This window comes from Scyliorhinus torazame, chromosome 18, assembly GCF_047496885.1.
Source record: "Scyliorhinus torazame isolate Kashiwa2021f chromosome 18, sScyTor2.1, whole genome shotgun sequence".
NCBI lineage: Eukaryota > Metazoa > Chordata > Chondrichthyes > Carcharhiniformes > Scyliorhinidae > Scyliorhinus > Scyliorhinus torazame.
Genome location: NC_092724.1, coordinates 32395327 through 32414175, shown reverse-complemented (window position 1 = coordinate 32414175; position 18849 = coordinate 32395327). Strand labels below are relative to the sequence as shown.

General features: G+C 40.4%; 1 protein-coding gene across 7 annotated transcripts in view; it reads left to right on the top strand.

The window, feature by feature from the left end:
- hmg20b (high mobility group 20B) overlaps positions 1-17952 on the top strand; it is a 32794-nt gene extending 14842 nt beyond the window's left edge. For 6 of the 7 annotated variants that reach the window (XM_072482516.1, XM_072482513.1, XM_072482514.1 and 3 more), the window contains 7 exons: positions 331-451; positions 4360-4397; positions 7486-7564; positions 9343-9558; positions 14048-14180; positions 15063-15092; positions 16853-17952. In XM_072482516.1, the coding sequence (XP_072338617.1) occupies positions 331-451; positions 4360-4397; positions 7486-7564; positions 9343-9558; positions 14048-14180; positions 15063-15092; positions 16853-16865 (630 nt within the window). In that variant the 3' untranslated portion in view covers positions 16866-17952. The remainder of the gene's footprint in view (positions 1-330; positions 452-4359; positions 4398-7485; positions 7565-9342; positions 9559-14047; positions 14181-15062; positions 15093-16852) is intronic. The other variant, XM_072482515.1, reaches the window with a different exon arrangement.
- Positions 17953-18849: the final 897 nt, after the last annotated feature.

Sequence of the window (18849 nt, the reverse complement as noted above, 5' to 3'; positions counted from 1 at the left end):
TTGAGAAGTCAAGAGCTGGTTGAAAACAGATATCACCATTTTAAAACTTATATTGGATTCAATCTAGCAGTTGTGAAGTGTTTGAAAAGAAATAGGAATTCAGAAATTTTGCACAAATTGCAATTCCATGCGGCCTTGATTTTATTTCAGTAATTTTCTTGCACATTTCAACTTTCGCAAGAACCTTGTGAAAGCCTAGTGCTACATATTAATATGAATAGGATTGGAATGAATGGTACGCAGGAATAAGTGAAATACTCATGATGTCACTGCCTGCTATTTGCTCACAGTTGAAAATTCTGATGTGTTTTCTTTAATCTTATTACTTAGCGTTATTTGGATGAAGCCGAAAAGGACAAGCAACAATACTTAAAGGAACTTAAAGAATTTCAGCAAACTGAAGCCTATAAACTGAGTACACAAAAAATCCAGGAGAAGAAACTAAAGAAAGGTAAGATCTTGGGTTGGAGTAGCGTTCCACCAAACAACATTGCTGAAACATAGAATCCTTGCAGTGCAGAAGGAGACCATTCGACCCATAGGGTCTGCACTGACCTTCTGAAAGAGCCCCCTCCCTATCCCAATAACCCCACCTAACTTGGGCACCAAGGGGCAATTTAGCATGGCCAATCTACCTAACCTGCATTTCTTTGGACAGTGGGACGAAACCGGAGCACCCGGAGGAAACCCACAGACACTCATCCAAGGTCAGAATTGAACCCGGGTCCCTGGCGATGTGATGCAGCAGTGCTAACCACTGTACTACCATGCCACGTTTTAAACCGGAGCACCTGGAGGAAACCAACACAGACACGGGGAGAACATGTAAACTCCATACAGTCACCCAAGGCTGGAATCGAACCAGATCCCTGGTGCTGTGAGGCAACAGTGCTAACCACTGTGCCACCGTGCTGCCCAAACATGCCCAATATCCTTGTTTAAATAACAATTTTTGTACTTGTTTCCTCTCACCTTTTTAGTGCTCTTGCTGTCCAAGAGTAAGTTACATAAAAAATATTTTAAACAAGCATTTCTGCCATTTCTTTGAATGGATGCCTTCTTGCAACATTTTGCTCCACCTGGAGAAGGGCAGTGTAGACTTCTTGCTGTTATCAGATTTTAGCTGACACACAATTGGTATTTATTTGCCTTCTCACAATATTTGAAATTCTTTCACCATGTCTTGGTTCAAATTTGGGAAAATGCAATACCACCAGAGGAATACTTTGAAATCTTGTATAGGAAGGATCTAATCGGCTTTCATGCACTGTTAACATATAATCTCTATATTCTCCCTCCTCCATTTCACAATTGGTGCTGAGGAGGAGTAGGAACATTTTGTTTTACTTGTATAATCAAATATATCAAACATGTGAGGTGGAGGACAGGAAACTTGTTGCAATCACAGTCACCTGAGAATGTAATTTGAGATTTTGGCTATGGCAGTTGAGGGCAGGAGCCAATTTGAAGTATTGAAACTTGGTAGTTTTGGGGGAGAGAAGGGCATAGAGCTGGGAAGTGACAATATGTTCTAGGATCTTGCTTGTTAAGACTGGCAATTGTTTAAAAATATTGACTTCTTGAGAGAGGACGATTGATTTTTGCAAGGGAATGAGATGGAACAGATTTATGGTGCCAGTAGCATGGAACTTGCTGGGGGCTGGTGGTTGAGTAGTCAGAATTTGAATGGGAGGTAGTTTTAAAAGTAGTGAAAGAGAGGAGCTGGAAGAGGATTGGGGGGGAATCAGGTTTATAGTGCAGGGAGACTGTTGGAGGGTTGGGTCATGGAGCAGAATAAAAAGTAGCATGAATTGTCTCTACCTTGGAGATGAAAAAATCCTTGAGCAGTTCACATTTAGTTGGCTTGGTTTTAAGAAAAAGGAATTAGTTGGAGAGAAGAGGATCCTTGCCCTGTATGATCTTTCTGGAGTAGACAATTTGGGGAGTGAGGCATGATAAAATATTTCTGAATAGTTTTTAGATTAACTTCAATTCGGTATTAACTAATTTCTGTAAAACAAGCTGGTGATGTGTTAGCGATAGAAAATTATTTGTAATAGCATTGGTTAAAAGAATTTACAGTGACTCAAGTAATGATTTGCGAAAATAAATTACAATTTAAAGTGCCCAATTCCTTTTCTTCCAATTGAGGGGCAATTTAGCGTGGCCAATCCACCTACCTGTACATCTTTTGGGCGAGCCCCACGCAGATATGAGAGAGTTGTGCAAACTCCACACGGACAGTGACCCGGGCACTGAGTAGCAGTGCTAACCACTGCGCCACCGTGCCATCCTGATTGTGTGAAAAGAGCCTCATGCTAAGTTCAGGTCTGACAGTGGGACAGTTGTGTGAACTGAGGAATTAAGAATGAAGGAGAGAAATGTACAAGTTGGTTTAGGTTGATGAGGTACGATGCTGTAAGTGCAATTTCCTTTATATTCATTGGTATGGCTTTTACACTTTACCCTCCATAAAGCTTGTATTTATCTAAAATTCTACTGCCCCATCCTAACTGCATCAAATTCTGTTTTTTCATCACACCTATGCTCACTGACATATGATGGCTCCTGATGGGCAGAATTTTCATCCTTACTATGAATCTATGGCTTCCTGCAGCTCAACAATCCTCCAATGTCTGCACTTCAATGCTAGCAGCTAACGCATTCCTGATTTTAAACATTCAACCATTGATTTGTTATGGCACAGAAGGTGGTCATTCGGCCCATCATGTCTTCATCACCTCTCCAAATGATCTATGTTGCTTAGTGTAATTCTCTGGCCTTTTCCCCATACCCTTGCACATTGTTTCTATTCAAATAGTCATATCATGCCCTCTTACCTACCTCTACCACACTTCCAGTCAGTGCATTCCAGACCCTAACCATTCGCAGTGTGAAAAAGTTTTTTTCTTGCAGCGCATTTGCTTCTTTTGGAAATTATTTTAAATTGTGCCCCCTCATTCTCAATCTTTTTACGACCGGGAACAGTTTATCCCTGTCCACTCTGACCAGCCCCTCATGATTTTGGATACCTCCTCTTGGCCTTCTCTCCAAGGAGACCGTCTCAACTTCTCCAGTCATTCCTGGAACAATTCTTGTAAACTTATTCTGTACTCTCTCCAGTATGTTCACAACCTTCCTAAAATGTAGCACCCAGAACTGTGCACATACTCCAGTTGAGGTCTACCTAGTGCCTTGTATAAGTTTAGCATAACCTCCTTGCTCTTGTACTCTATGCCCCTATTGATAAAAGTCCAGGGTACTTTATGCTTTATTAACTCCTCCGTCCAACTGTCTTACCTTCAATGATCTATGCTCCTTCATTAAATGTTTTTAAGATAAAGATAGATAGTTTTTTGAAGAATAAAGGGATTAAGGGTTATGGTGTTCGGGCCGGAAAGTGGAGCTGAGTCCACAAAAGATCAGCCATGATCTCATTGAATGACGGAGCAGGCTCGAGGGCCAGATGGCCGACTCCTGCTCCTAGTTCTTATGTTCTTATATAAACTCGGGTCCCTCTACTCCTGCACCCCTTGGTTTCTAATGTCACTGCATGTCCTACCAAAATGCACCCCATTGGTTTCTAATAGTCTCTGCATGTCCTACCAAATTGCATCACCTCACACGTCTCTGCATTAAACTTCGTCTGCCACCTTACTGCCCATTCCAGCAACTTGTCCGTGTCCTTTTGGAATTCTACACTGTCTTTCTCACAGTTTACAATGCCTCCAAGTTTTGTGCCATCCACGAACTTTGAAATTGTCCCCAGTACAACTCCATATCTCGATCATTTAATATCAGGAAAAGCAAGGGTCCTAAAACCAACTCCTAGGGAACTCAACTACAATCCTTCCTCCAGCCTGAAAAATATCCATTGACTATTACACGGTCAATTTTGTATCCACATTGCTACAGTCCCCTTTATCCCATGACTTTATATAACTTTTCTTATAAATCTTATGTGGCACTGTATTGAATGCCTTTTGAAAGTCCTCGACAGCATTACCCTCATCGACTCTTTCTGTTAACCATTCAAAAAAACACTCTTCGTTAAACACGGTTTCCACTTTAGAAATCCATGTTGGCTCTTTGCACACCTTGGCTGCTGTGCCTTCGATGCGTAGCTGTGTAATTTTCTCAATTCTCTCTACCTTTTCTTCCTTTTTAATACACTGCCTTTTTGACCAAGCTTTTGGTCAGCTGACCTAATATCTTGTGTGGTTCAATTTCAAATTTTGTTTGATTGTTGTTCCTGTGAAGACCCTTGAGATGTTCTATTTCAAAGGTGCTATGTAAGTGCAAGTTGTGATAGAGGTTTTAATTTAAAAGAAAACTAACATTTTGACTTCATAATTTTAGAAGAGTTGTGGCCAGGAGTTAATGGACCAGTCCCTAAGGTGAGTTGTAAAAAATAAAATGTTGGTAAGAAGAAAAATTGCAAAATTGTGTTGATATAGGTTGTTATAACTACTCTCGAAACTGTGCTCCAAATAGTATGGAAGATGCACACATCTTATGTGACACAAATATTTTGTCATTTTAAAATTATTTTTATATTTAATAGAGGCTCTTAGCATGACCATTAGTGCTTCACTACAATAAAAGCAAAATGCTTCCGATGCTGGAAATCTGAAATAAAAACGGAAGTGCTGGAAAAACGCAGCACCTGTTTCTCTCTCCACAGATGCTGCCAGAGCTGCTGAGTTTTCTAGCACTTTCTTTTTATTATTAATGCTTCGAATAAAGTGGCCTTTTTCCCCCCTTATCCAGATGCAACTTTTTCACCAGTCTGAAATTCCCCAGATTGAATTTTTAAAAAATCATAGTCTATTTACAATTGCTTACACAATTTTAAAATATTAAGCATGAAAGGTAGAAAGATTAAGATAATCATCAAATTTGACTTTTAAAAAATATATATTTTCCATTTTAGCAAATTTTCAACAACCCCCCCCCCCCTCCCCCTTACAGAAAAAAGAAAAGCATAAAGCACACAGATCAACATTGGGGGAATTTGCGATATATGTGTACAATGTACAAACCCCTACAGTGATGTCCAGGGACTGAGATGACTGACCTCCAACAACCACAACCATCTTTCTTAGTGATAGGTATGACCCCAATCAGTGGAGAAGTTTCCCCCTAATTCTCAAAAACTCCTTGATGCCATATTCTATCAAATGCTGCCTTGATGTTGAGGGCAGTCGCTCTCCCCTCGCCTCTGGTTCAGCTCTTCTGTCCTTGTTTGAACCAAGGCTGTAATGAGGCTAGGAACTGAATGACTCTTGCAGAACCCAAACTGAGCATCAACGAGCAGGTTATTACTAGGTTAGTGCCAATTGATGGCACTGGTTTTTTGGGGGGTTTTTCCTAAAAAAATTTAGAGTATCCAATTCATTTTTTTCCAATTAAGGGGCAATTTAGCATGACCAATCCACCTAGCCAGCACATCTTTGGGTTGTGGGGGCAAAACCCATGCAAACACGGGGAGAGTGTGCAAACTCCACACGGACAGTGACCCAGAGCCGTGATCGAACCTGGGACCTCGGTGCCTTGAGGCAGCAATGCTAACCACTGCGCCACCGTGCTGCCCAATTGATAGCACTGTTGATGACTCCATCCATCACTTTACTGATGATTGAGAGTAGACTGATAGGGCGATAATTGGCCAGGCTACATTTGTCCTGATTTTTGTGTACAGGACATAACTGGGCAATTTTCCACATTGCTGGGTAGATGCCAGTGTTGTAGCTGTACTGGAGCAGCTTGGCTGGGGAATGTTTTTATTTTACCAGTAACTGGAAGCTTGGTCTAATTATCCCACTGTGACATTTTGAGAATTTGAATTCGGATTTAAAAAATCTGGTACAAATATTTTTGGAAAAGTGTTCATTGAGCTAACCGACTTTGGTAAAAATGCAGCTGGTTCACTATTGGCTTTTCTATGAGGGGACCTGCTGTTGCCCACTCTGGTGTATATGCAACTCTTAAATACCCTCTGAAGTGTCCTAGAAAGCTATTGCGTGTATCAAACCAATGCACCACATGGACAGCAGTGCTTGGCAAAAGGTGGCCCACCACCACCATGGCAGCCAAGACAACCAAAAAATGCCAGCCTTGCCGGTAACGCCAAGAATAAATTTTAAAAATAAGTTACAATTGTTTTTTACCAATATTTTTTACATACGATCCTAATTTAAACTAAGCACACGCTGTTAATGTAGAATAATGTTTTGTGTAGTATTCTAGAGGAATGTAAATTATTAATGAAACACTAAAGTTGTCTCAATTGCACAGAATCTAGCGTACATGTTGGCCATTCAGTTAATTGAATTCACGCTGGTGTTTATGCTCCACTCTAATCTCCTCCCATCCTTGGTTATCTAACTCCATCAGCATAACGTTCCCTCCTCTCTCATATATTCGATTTTTCTCAAATGCATCTGTACTATTTGCTCAACTAAACCCTGAGTTAGTAAGTTGCACATTCTAATCATTCTCTGGGTAACGAAGTTGCTCCTAAGTTTCCTCTTAAACTTTCATCTTACATTGGCCTTTATATTTATATTTCCCATGAGTGTGTCTACAATATCAAAACTTCTCATAATTTAAGACTTCCATTAGTTCACATCCTCTGCCTTTTTTTTAATAAGAGAAAAGAGACCCAGTTTGTTCATCCATTCCTGATAGGTTTAACCTTGCAGTTCTGGTATCATAAATGTTTTTGCAACCTCTTCTATGGCTCAATTTGCTGACCAGAGCTGTAGATAGTAATAAGTGGGGTTGAACTAAGATTGATACAAGTTTAGCATAAATGTTTTAATTATTTTCCTCTAGAAATAAACCAAACTGCTGGGTGTGCTTTTGTTAATGGCCTTGTTAGACTCTAACTTTTAGTGATTTGTGTTTGTACTTCCAGATCCCTTTGCTCCTTTTATCCCCCTTTAGATACTTATTTTCTAAGTACTATGTGACCTTATTTTTCTGACAAAATGTAACTATGTTGAAATTCATCTGCTGATGATATGCCTATTTTGCAAATTTATTAATGTTATCTTGTGTATAATCTGTTGCAGCCCTCTTTCTTCATCATTGATTATCTTTCCCTATTTGGTGTTGTCTGCAATTTTACAGATTGTGTGTATTTAATGCCAAAGTCGAACACATTGGTATAAATTGTTAACAAGAATAGTTTCAACACTAATCCTGATGTAACCCCAATTTTCATCTCTGGAATCTGAATCTTTTACCCCTACTTCTGTTTTATGTCTTTCATCTAGCCATTCATTCTGCCCCTTGTTCCCTAGCTCTGCATGGCTTGACCTTTATTCATCATTCTATCACTTGGCATCTTCTATTGGAGCCCTTTTGAAAATCTAAATAAATTACTTCTCCTGCAATACCCTTGTCTACTTTTTCAGTTGAATCTTCAAAGAATTCTGTGAATTTGGTCAATGTTTCATGTGTCTATCTTTTCTAATTCAGGCCACTGATGATTCACCAGACAGGATTTCCATCTTTGATACCCCAATTTTTACAGAAGAGTTCCTTGACCAGACCAAAGGTATTTTGATGCTACATGATGCCTTTTTTGGAAATTAATTTTTTTTTCCAGTGAACCGATGCAGTGCATGGTATATAGGCTGAGACATACAGACCAAGGTGATCTTGGGGGTTTGTGTCTAACTAGTTGGCATGCCTCCGGTGTGGTGATGAACTATTACAGCATCTCCTGGGAAGGGAACAAAAAAATCATCAGTTCCCACTCTTGCTAGAAAGGGCCTCTGGAAAAACTTGGCATCAATGATGAGCATTAAGCTACTAAATAAGGTAATTAGGCCAACATTTGAATTATTCAAAATATTATTCAAAACTAAATTAATGTTAATCAATGTTTTACTGTTATCATTTATTCCCAACAATATAAAAGCAGGGAATATAAATGGAAATTAGTGAAAAGTAATGTTTAGGAAAAAAAATCCCATTTTGCATATAATGGACGATCGAGGTTTGTGTGCCCTCACAGTCAAGTAACATGCCAAAATCTTGTAGTGCTTATGAGTAAAGATAAATGACCAATTTATTGATCTGCTGAATGGCTTCAGGGACCAGTGGATTGCAGAATTCGGCTCCTTCAATTCAGGAGTGCAACAAATTAGGGAAACAAAACATTTTTTTTCTCTGTAAATTTAAGTAAATGAAGTGGAAATGCCGGCGTTAGACAGGGGTGGGTACAGTAAGAGGCCTTAACACCAGGTTAAAGTCTAACAGGTTTGTTTGGAATCACTAGCTTTCGGAGTGCAGCTCCTTCATCAGCTGAGTCACTCACCTGGTGAAGGAGCTGCGCTCGAAAGCTAGTGATTCCAAATAAACCTGTTGGACTTTAACCTGGTGTTGTAAGACTTCTTACGAAGTAAATGAAGTAAGTAATCCACCAGCTGATAGAGCAATGCAAGTTGCCAAGGCCCTTGAGAGTTATTTAGCAGTTCGCTTCGATTATTTTAGCCTTTTACTGCACCCTTATTTAGCTTAAAGTTTGAATTATTTTAATGTGAGGTGGTAATAATGAAGTTACATCTGAAAGAGCTGTACAATGTTAGTCCACCCTCATGAAGAAGCAAATGATATAGAATTACTTTGCTAGAAAACAGTTAACTTGTACTGATTTCACCAATCCCCTCACGGCTGATATCAGCCATGAATGAATGGTGGAGCAGACTCGGTGGGCCTAGTCGCCTAATTCTGCTCCTATGTCTCATGGTCTTATGGACCTTTCCCTAAACAGCTAGAGGGGGTGAGGCTGTAATAGAATGTTCATCACTTACTGTATGCAGTTGCATGATACCTTTTATGTTGGTGACTGAGTAGCAAGTATTTTTTCCCGAATTATGTGCTTGTTTTATATAAATGTTTCATGGAACTGTATAAGCTAGTTACGTTTCAAGTAATTTTGGACGAGATGAGCATTCCTGGAACATGTTTTCTTCCAAACATTGTCTATATGATTGGTCTATTTTCAAGTTGAATATGTGTGGTATGCCTTGGTTTTGTGTTTTGCTGAATTTTTCATTGAGTGAAAAGCTCATGAGAATTTAGAAGAAATAACATCCACCCTTAATTACTTTGACAAGGGACAGATCGCACTGATTTAAGTTGGTGTTCCTGCAGTGCATTAATCTTTGGTAAACAGAATATAACTGAAGTGTTGGAAATGAATATGCTCTTTTCTATTTGGGTCAAATGTTGAGTAAATCATATTCTGACTAATATGAACTTGTCACCTTTTTCTCTTTCAAGTGCTGAAATGTAAATTTTTAGTTGAGTTTTTCTTTTTCTTTTAAGCTCGTGAATCAGAATTGCGAAAATTAAGGAAGTCAAATGTGGAATTTGAAGAACAGAATGTTATCTTGCAGAAACACATAGAGAGTATGAATAGTGCCAAAGAGAAACTAGAGCAGGAGTTGGTACTGGAAGAGAGACAAACACTGACACTGCAGCATCAGCTACAGGCTGTCCGCCAGGCCCTGACTGCAAGCTTTGCTTCTATTCCCATTCCAGGTGAGAATAGGAAATGGTTTAAAAGAGAATTATAATTGAAATATTTATCCAATTATTGAGTATAGTTTTCAGAGCATTCTGAATAACTGGTGTCATTCAGAGTGTATTTTTGTACCTTATTTTCCTTTTTAAATTTTTTTTCTCTGAAATTGTTTTCCCCAACTGTCATTAGTTTATAGAATTTTCTCCCCTGGAAAACAGTATAGAGGTGGTTGAGATTAGGAGGCTATATACATACAGTTTATCTGTTGTGACCCATATGATCGTAGATTCCCTACAGTGCAGAGGCAGGCCATTCGGCCCATTGTGTCTGCACCAAACCTCTGAAAGAACACCTGACTCCACCCTTGAAACTCAGTAACCCCACCTAACCTTTTGGACACTAACAGGCATTTAGCATGGCCAATCCACCTACCCTGCATATCTTTGGACTGTGGGTGGGAGCGCCCTGTGGAAATTCACGCAAACACAGGAGAACGTACAAACTTCACGCAGTCACACAAGGTTGGAATTGAACCCGGGTCCCTGGTGCTGTGAGGCAGCAGTGCTAACCACTGTGCCTCCTCATTGTGTACTGAGCATCATTAGCCCAATAACTCCCCCCAACAGCAACCACTTAACTTTTCTGGGAGGGGCAAAGAAAAAGATTTCATCAAACTTATCAACAGCTCTGGGTCAATTTAAGGACATTAAAAATCACTCGGATCTCATCCAGCTCACTTTGGAATGCTTGCAGCGAATCTGCACTCACTGCTTGATCATCAACTTGTTCCAACATCTAATATAATTCCATGTTAATGTAAATTATATGCAAGACTCTTGGTTCTCCTTGTTCTATTTAATTCAAATTGTCTGCCCAGATGGGCAGTTTAGTCTTTTTATTATTTCAAAGACGTCAATCCATCGACTTTTACCTAATATAAAAATAAATGTATTGCAGTAACATTCTCCTCCACCCAGGATCTGACCTCTAATCCCACAGGACACTGGGCAGAATTCTCCCAACCAGGCCATGGCCAGTCTGCTGACCGGGCGGAGAATCTGCCGAGAGGCAAAAAGTCAGAAACCCGCCAGCATAAAATGACTTTCCAATTCTCCCAATGGCAGGTCGCACTTCCCGTTGGCAGGCGGCACAAAGTCATCAGGATGAGTGCAACAACTTTCTGCCATTGTGCAGGGATGCTTCTCATGCATTGTTCACCACTCTGCCAGGACAGGCTTGATCCTGCCTCCATTTCAAGCCGAGCTGGTCTTAATAGACAGCACCACGCTGCAGGATCCATGGACTCTTCTGTGTCACCAAGTTTAATCAATGCTGCGCATGGGTTGGGGAGTACAGGAGTCTTCTTACTCCCTGGTTCCACACCAGCGTCTATCTGGACAGGATGGTGCTGCGGGACTCGTGCAGACACCACAACAAAGGTCTGAAGTTCAACTGAGGTTTTGGGTGCGAGGTGAGGCCGGGGTGTGTGTGACCTATCTAAGGTGAGGGGGGCAATGTGGAAGGACCACTGTACAAGGGTGGGAGTATTGGGGGGCAGGGGGGCTCACAATGACATGCAGAGCGTTAAGGAGGTGGATGAAGAACAATGGAAGGCCGAGGAAAGACCAAGGTAGGGATGCTGGACCTAACAAACCTGCTTGATCTGCTCATCAATAAGGAGGTCCAAGGGATACCACATTGTTTACTGGAAGGGGATGCATGAAGATTCCATGTAAGGAGTATTGATGTCTGAATTGGGCATAGTTGCTTTGCAGATGATGGGCTCAGAGGGAGGGTGGTTGAATTAAGGAAGACTTCTTGAGGCTGCAAGCCTTTTCCTGTGGATTACTGACATGCTGCATGGCCTGGTGAAGACAGGTGGGCGAGAGAGAATGAGGTACGAGTGTGATGTCTGGTATTTAAATATAGCGCAGGGGCCTTCAAATTCGCCAGATGACAGAGGGTGGGCAAATCAGCAGCCGGCCCACCAGTTGACTAGGAAGGGAACGTGCTTGTGTAAAATTAATGAGGGTCCAGGACATCTCATGGTGACACGGAGGAGAGAATTGCACATAAGGTAGCTCCCGCCATGGTTTTTGTTTTTTGGACTTTTTAAAACTGGTTCTATCAAAACCGGCCCATCGTATGGGATAAGGAATTTGTCAACGAAGACAATCTATGTAGAAGGTTGCTGGCAAGAAGATTACAGGGGGTCATCCTTTGACGGAGCCAGAAAACCCGTGAAGCTCAGCAGGACGGAAGGAGGTGGACCTGGCCTTGGGTGTAGCTGCTCATATCATGGTGGAAACGCTGACTGGGATGAGTTTAAAAACAGTTTGAGAAACTCTTTGATGTCAGGGTAGGGTAATGATGGAAACCTTTAAGTGGTCAATTGAGGAGCACTTGGCCCGATTTGGGAGAAGCTCGAAAAACCCTTGGAGGTAGTGAAGGAACATGGAGAGGTGCTGAAGGGTGTGGAGGCGGGCTTGTCGCAGCAAGGTGATCGAATCACCTCGGAAGCTGAGATGTTGCTGGTGGAGGAGAGATACAAGACTCTTGATGGCAAAGGTGGATGATTTTGAGAACACGTTGAGGAGGTAGAATCTCAGAATCGTGGCATTGCCGGAGGGAGTGGAGGGCCAGAAGCCGACAGTACTTTTCTCCGATGTTCGCAAAGCTTTGGGGTTGAGCGGAGGAGCGAAGAACAGGCGAATTACCCCTCTAGAGTTGGATTGGGCCCACCAAGTACTCTGGCAGAAGCTTCAGGCGAGTGAGCCGCCACGGGTGGTGATTATTGGATTCCACAGGAACAGGTTCTGCAATGGGCCAGTGGGTTGGGGCGGAGTTGGCAAAGCGGCGTGCGGCTTCTAATAAGGCAAAGTCAGCCTGTTCAGGAGTGAAGTCAGTTTTGGAGTGGTGTACCTGGTGAGGCTGAGAGTTATTTATCGGTTGAAAGATTATTTTTTTCAATATGTCGGAGGAGACGGAGGCTTTGTCAAGGAACATGGACTTGGACTTGATTAAATGGATTTGATTGGGACTTTAATGGGGATGGTTGGGAGGGGTTAGTTTGAGATGTGTTGTAGTATGTTTGGGACTGAGGGAGCTACGGTTGTGTTGCAGTAGGTATCTGTTGTACATTTGGGACTGAGGGGGCTATGGTTGTCAGAGGATAACAGTATGGGGAATATTGGGTCCCTGGGGGAGTTTAAATATTGTAAGGGTGTTGGGTTTTGATTACTCTTAAGAACTGGGATGGGCTGGGCAGCGTTAATTTTCTTTGTTCTTTGAGCATACATACTGGTCGGGGATTTCCTTTGTTAGCTGTAAAGTTTTAAGTGGTGAACGGGAGTGTGGTGCGGGGAGGAGCTGCAGCTTGGCTTGTTGGACCTGTTTGGACAAGGTTCAAGCCTAGCTTCTTTGTCAGAAGTCATTTTTCTGGTAAACTCTTTTCAGTTTTTTTATGGGAGGAGATGGGCTGGGCGAGAGGAATGGGGTGGGGGAGTGGTAGGGATAGGGATCTGACTGGGACTAAGGGCTTTTCTTTGTCTCGTATTAGGGATGGGGTTTGAGGCTGACTTGGGTGGGCCCTGGACCCAGGGTGATCGGAGGTGGTGACCTTTGTCTTCTATCTTTAGGAATTGGTCACAGTCAATGGTTTGGGGGGGGGCGGGGAGGGAGATTTGAGGTAGGCTTTTTTTTTTCTTTCCAGAGTTGGGGTTTGTAAATTGTATTTTGTTTATATGGACTTATTTTGTGTTTTATAAAAAGAAAAGTTCAATAAAAATATTTATTTAAAAATGAATGAGGTTCCAAACGCAGAATCTGGTGCAGGATGGCGCTGTTCTGGTCGGTGGATAGGTGCTGCCGGAGCCGCCCGTCATTGCACTTAGTCTCAGAATAGGAGAATGCCACCCTCTATCTTGGCTCACTTGGCTAGACCGCTAGTTCATGATGCAGGTTCAATTCCGTACTGACTGAGGTTATTCATGAAGCCTCCGCCTTCTCAACCCTGCTCCTCGCCTGAGGTCTTGATCCTCGGGTTAAATCACCACAAGTCAGCTCCCCCCCAACCCCCCCCCCCCCCCCCCCCCCCCCCCCTCAAAGGGGAAAGCAGCCTTTGGTCATCCGGGACAATGGCGACTTTAGCCTATTGTATCTTTCAGTGATTTGATGTTCACTAGAATTTTTGTAAAGTGCAAGCGTGTGTATTACTGACCATGTAAATTACTTGATTTGTTTTTCTGTTCAAATTATTTTCACTTGATTTCTACAGTTCCAGAAATGGTAGCACCCATCATTCAGATTTAGTTTCATCAGCAATATTGTGGACCTAAGTAATTATTTTACTACTATTTAGTAGTAGTAAATATGGAACACTTTTTATTCAAAAAAGCAATGCAAGTCTCTCCTCTGTCATCAGAGAATGATTGGCCAATTTTGTTTGTTCGTGTTTTCACCTCGTACTATCACATCCAATATCATCTCACTTCTCTTTGTAACTAGGCACTGGAGAAACACCGACAGAAGGAACACTTGATACATACATGGCAAAACTCCACAATATCATCGGGAGCAGCCCCATAGAATATGAAAATCTAGTTGGAAGGGTGCAGGAGATCATCAGCCAGTTAGATAGGTAAGGTTTGACAAATAATTTTGATAAAATTGTTTTGAATTCCAAAGCAATAGTGAACTTGGATAATAGCTAGGTTTGACTCCTGGTCTTTGCTGGATTAATTCTTCTCCATCAGGCTAGTGGTAGGGCAATATGTTTGACCTCAACTCCAGGGTAGGGAGGGGAAGATTGTCCAAGGTTTCCACTACATTTTCTAGAAAGCAACACATGGGTAAAAATAAGAATGAGCACAGTTGTGGTGGCCCCTGTGCTGGAATAGCCTACTAACATTGTATGCTGTTGAAATGTTAAATGTATGCGTAGCATTCGTTAATTATTGTGCAAGTGCAGCCCTGTATTTCTAATTTTCTGGCAACATTTTGCTTCTGCATAATTAAAATTTGATCATTAGCTATAGCCTGAATTATGCAGGTTGACAGCATGGTGTTTTCCAACTGGAATGGATGATGTGTGCAGCATGTTCAACCTACAATGTGAAGTAACTCTATGTAAAATAATATGTTGTCACTTCTGTGTCACGTTGCTCCTGTTCATACCACATGTAAGCATATATGTTTTGGGTCATGAGGAAATTGGTCTGTCTTTAGGAACTCTACCTTGCTGTGGACATGGAGTTCAGCTATAGCGTGAATTATAATAGCCTCTTTATCAAGTCTCCAAGTGAGTGGTGACATTTGTCTTCTGTTAAGTCCTAATAGGGATGTCCTCCACCTATAGGAAAAATGTTGTTTGTATTATGCTCCCTTGTGGGATAATCTATGGAAAATGAATTGTAATATTTAGTTAGGAGCTTATCGTTCAGATTATGGAATAACCAAACAGAAGAAAAATGATTGACTTCAAGGCATTTTAGTAATATGCACTTTTTATATTTCTTCGTAGAAAATGTGCTGTACAACCTCGGTCAAACCTGTAAGCAATCCTATGTTATATTTGTCTCTCCTATTCTTTCATTCCTCTAAAAGACTGTGTCACACATTGGATCATTTCCTATCTGCAGTGAATCTGGTGCCTTTTTTGTACACATGCACATGTAGCTGTATTCCTTTACCACAATATTCTTTGAAGTTATCTATGAGAATTTGCATTGCAGCTTGATTTTGCATTTGCTGATCCATCATCCGCTCTGTTTGTCTTTCGATCCACTACCTTAACCCTGATCTTGGAACATCAGTTTTTACTGTACCAATAGGAAATCTGTTACCACATTGAGCCTAATCATACACTTCTTTATGATATACTTTAAGGCAACCTTTTCTTCCTCCATGTGGATGGTGGCTAACTATCAAATTATGTCATCCTGTAATTACATTTTCAGTGGAGGCATTGCCTTACTGCCACCAGTAAGACGGTAACATGACAAGTTTATATTGGCAGTTTCTATTTTAAGTGGACATTAAAAAAATATATATATTGGCTTTATAATGGGGGATTCTACATGTCATTATTTTCTGCGTGAGCATAAGGCTTCCTTTAGTTTGGCTCCTTATGTGCAATGCCACAGAGAACCATCAGCAAAATACACAAAGATTTGTGTATAGCCTGCACATTCTGCAGCACTTTGATTACAAGTTATAAAATGGAATATACTTTGGCTCACCATTAGTGGCATCACAAGATATTAAAATATTCACATGTATGTACTTGCTGTTTTAATAACAAATAATTACTTCCTCTAGTCATGGTATTTTCAACATACTTTAAAAAAAAACTCACCTTGAAATCACCCAACTCCGTTTACTTCATTAGTTGTAGAGCTATGGGATGCCCTGAGACTCTGAAAAGTACGAATGCAGGTCTTTTTTCCTTTCCCAAGTTAGGTGGTGTGTGCTTTACAGTTATATTGACCCGAGGTCTTGTGGAGCAGTGTTGGTATCTCTTCTTTTTTTTTTTAAAACCCTAAACTGGCATCCTGTATGTTCCCAGCTGTAAGCCTCGAACAGAATTTTCTGCTGCTATTATCACCAACCTCTCATCTCCATTGTTTCTTCCTCTTTTTCATGTCATACCTGCTCACCACCAACACCATTTGGCCATGACCCATAACTTCTATCCTTCATGCATCCAACTGTACACCGACATAATTCCATCATTTCAAAAATCACAATATGCTGCTTGCACATCATACCTCAACAGCCTGCCTTCTGACCAACTTGTATATTTGTTGCAATAAACAGAATTATCTGCCCAGCATGCAAACTGACAATCATAGAAACATATTCTATACTGTTGTTATATCTATGTGCAAAAGTACCATATAAATTTTATTAATTACATATACTATTTAAACATTTATTCATTATTCCATATACACACACTCCCATCTTGTCGCATTGAATTAGCAGTGTCACTCAAAGGCTAGGAAATGATGTAGGAGATGGAAAAAAAATCAACCTGATGCAACTCGAGGTAATGGTCTGAGGTTAGCATAAGTAATGTGATCCTGGCTGTATATCTAATCTTGAAGTGATTGCTGGCACTTTAAGTCCAATGTGGAAAATTGCTCACAGCTGCTCAACAACTCCCCAAATAGAAGTCTCATTTCCCTCAAGTTCAAATTGAGAATGACATTTGACTCGTCACTTTCCCAGAATAATTTAGAAAATAGAAATGGTTTGGTGTTTTGAAATGTGCTTTGTGACTGTTTTATTTTATTACATTTTGCCTTTCAGTGATAAGCTATGAACATGAAGAAATATTTCATAAAAACACAATGACCATATTCATGGTTTTGGATCAGAGATGGGCTGCAACTTGTGGAACTTGGATTTTAAAAATCGCTAATTTCCACCACAAACTGTTGGGGAATTATGCAAAATGTTAACTTTGTAGTCTCCTTGTGACAATTGCACATACTTGGTGCACTGGTTTTGAGAATCCTATGATTTACTGGGATGTCTGTGATTTGGAAGATATTGCTCTGTCTTGTATGCATGTTTATAATGTTTGAATACCTTTAATGTATGGTAAACTAGAATACATGAATTGAATTATGTGTAAAGATAGAAACCTTCGGCTGTCATAGCTCAGGGGTTTATATATGAATTATTTTTTTCTGATTCTAACTGAATAGTTTCTGGTATTTTGTACAACCAAATGCATGAGCATTTCATTTATACATGATGCAGGAGATCTTACTGTTTCAGTTTGTCTTTTTTAATGTCTCAGACACTTTTCTACAAAATGCATTACTGTCCAGTACAAAAATTGCTAGACAAAAATAAGTCAGCAGCAATTTATAATATTTTACACCTGTACAAATAATATATTCTGGAAGATGAGCTAAAAGGACTGAATTGAGTGAGTTTCTTTGGGATCTGAGATCTAAATTAGAAATTCTACCACTTTTTTACCGATTAAGAATACATTCCACAGAAATCTATTAGGCCACAGAAATCTATTAGGGCGGGGATATGTATGGTACAGGACATGGGGACCATGCTAATCTTTTTTTCTTATGTAAACCGTTTACTGTGGAATTTCTTTTTACATTTGGTACAAAAATGCTGCAATTCTTTTTAGTAGTTTTCTATATACATAGGTTGCAAATGTCTAATTCTGTAAATTACTCTTAAGGTGCTAGACTATTTAGTATAGATTCATGATGGAAGGTGAATTGAGTTATTCTGGGTGTACAATAGACTTGTTGGTAGTTGGAACTTGTGATAGATTCTTCTGCTAGCAAAGCCACATTGCATACTGCTGTTCTATAACCCCCAAAAAAAATTGTATGATAAAATTAATGTGCTGGAATAAAAATATTCTCAAGTTACATCTATTCTCTTTTTTACTTTAAAATTATCACTTTTTAGTTTTCATACTTTTTCCTGCCTCCTCTCTCCTAACCTAATCTGCAAAATTGTTTACAACTCCTATGAGGGGGGCTGTTTAGCTCAGTTGGTTAAACAGCTGGTTTGTGATGCAGAGTGAGGCCAAGAGCATGGGTCCAATTCTTGTACCAGCTGACGTTATTCATGAAGGTCTGCCATCTCAACCTTGCCGCTCATCTGAGGTGTGATCCTCAGGTTAAATCACCAATCAGCTCTGCCCCTCAAAGGGAAAAGCAGCCTATGGTCATCTGGGACTATGGGGACTTCACTTTTACTGAGGAAGGCAAGTCACCTCTGACACGGACGTAACTATAAAGAGCTCTCTGTAATAAACTAGAAAACCTATTTTCTTTCTCCACTGCACATTCCTGCACCATTTTGTTTTTGAAGCTACACCAATTATTCTTGACCTGCACTGCTAATTATAAACTAGGTTGATATATTGTGCTATTCATTTATGCAACCCATTTATATTCATGTTAAAGCAACGTAAAATAAACACTGCTAGATTGTGCTATCGGATTCTTCACCTGAAGAGGTATTCATAACACTTGACAAATATGTGCTGGTATTCTATATTTGTGTAAGAATAATGCTTATGGGCACTTTAATGTAATGCAAAATGATACTAATTGTACATAAGGAAGAACACATACCTGGCAAGGGACCCTGCATTCGAACCATTTAAACTGGTTGTTTCACTGCTCTTCAGTCGTGGTAAAATAGAGCTCTGTTCACCAACCTCTCAAGCATTAATGAAATGTTTAAAATGAGCAAATAAATGCCTGTTATGATATCGTAGGTGCATGCAAGTAAGTGGTCAATTAAGTGTGCTCAAA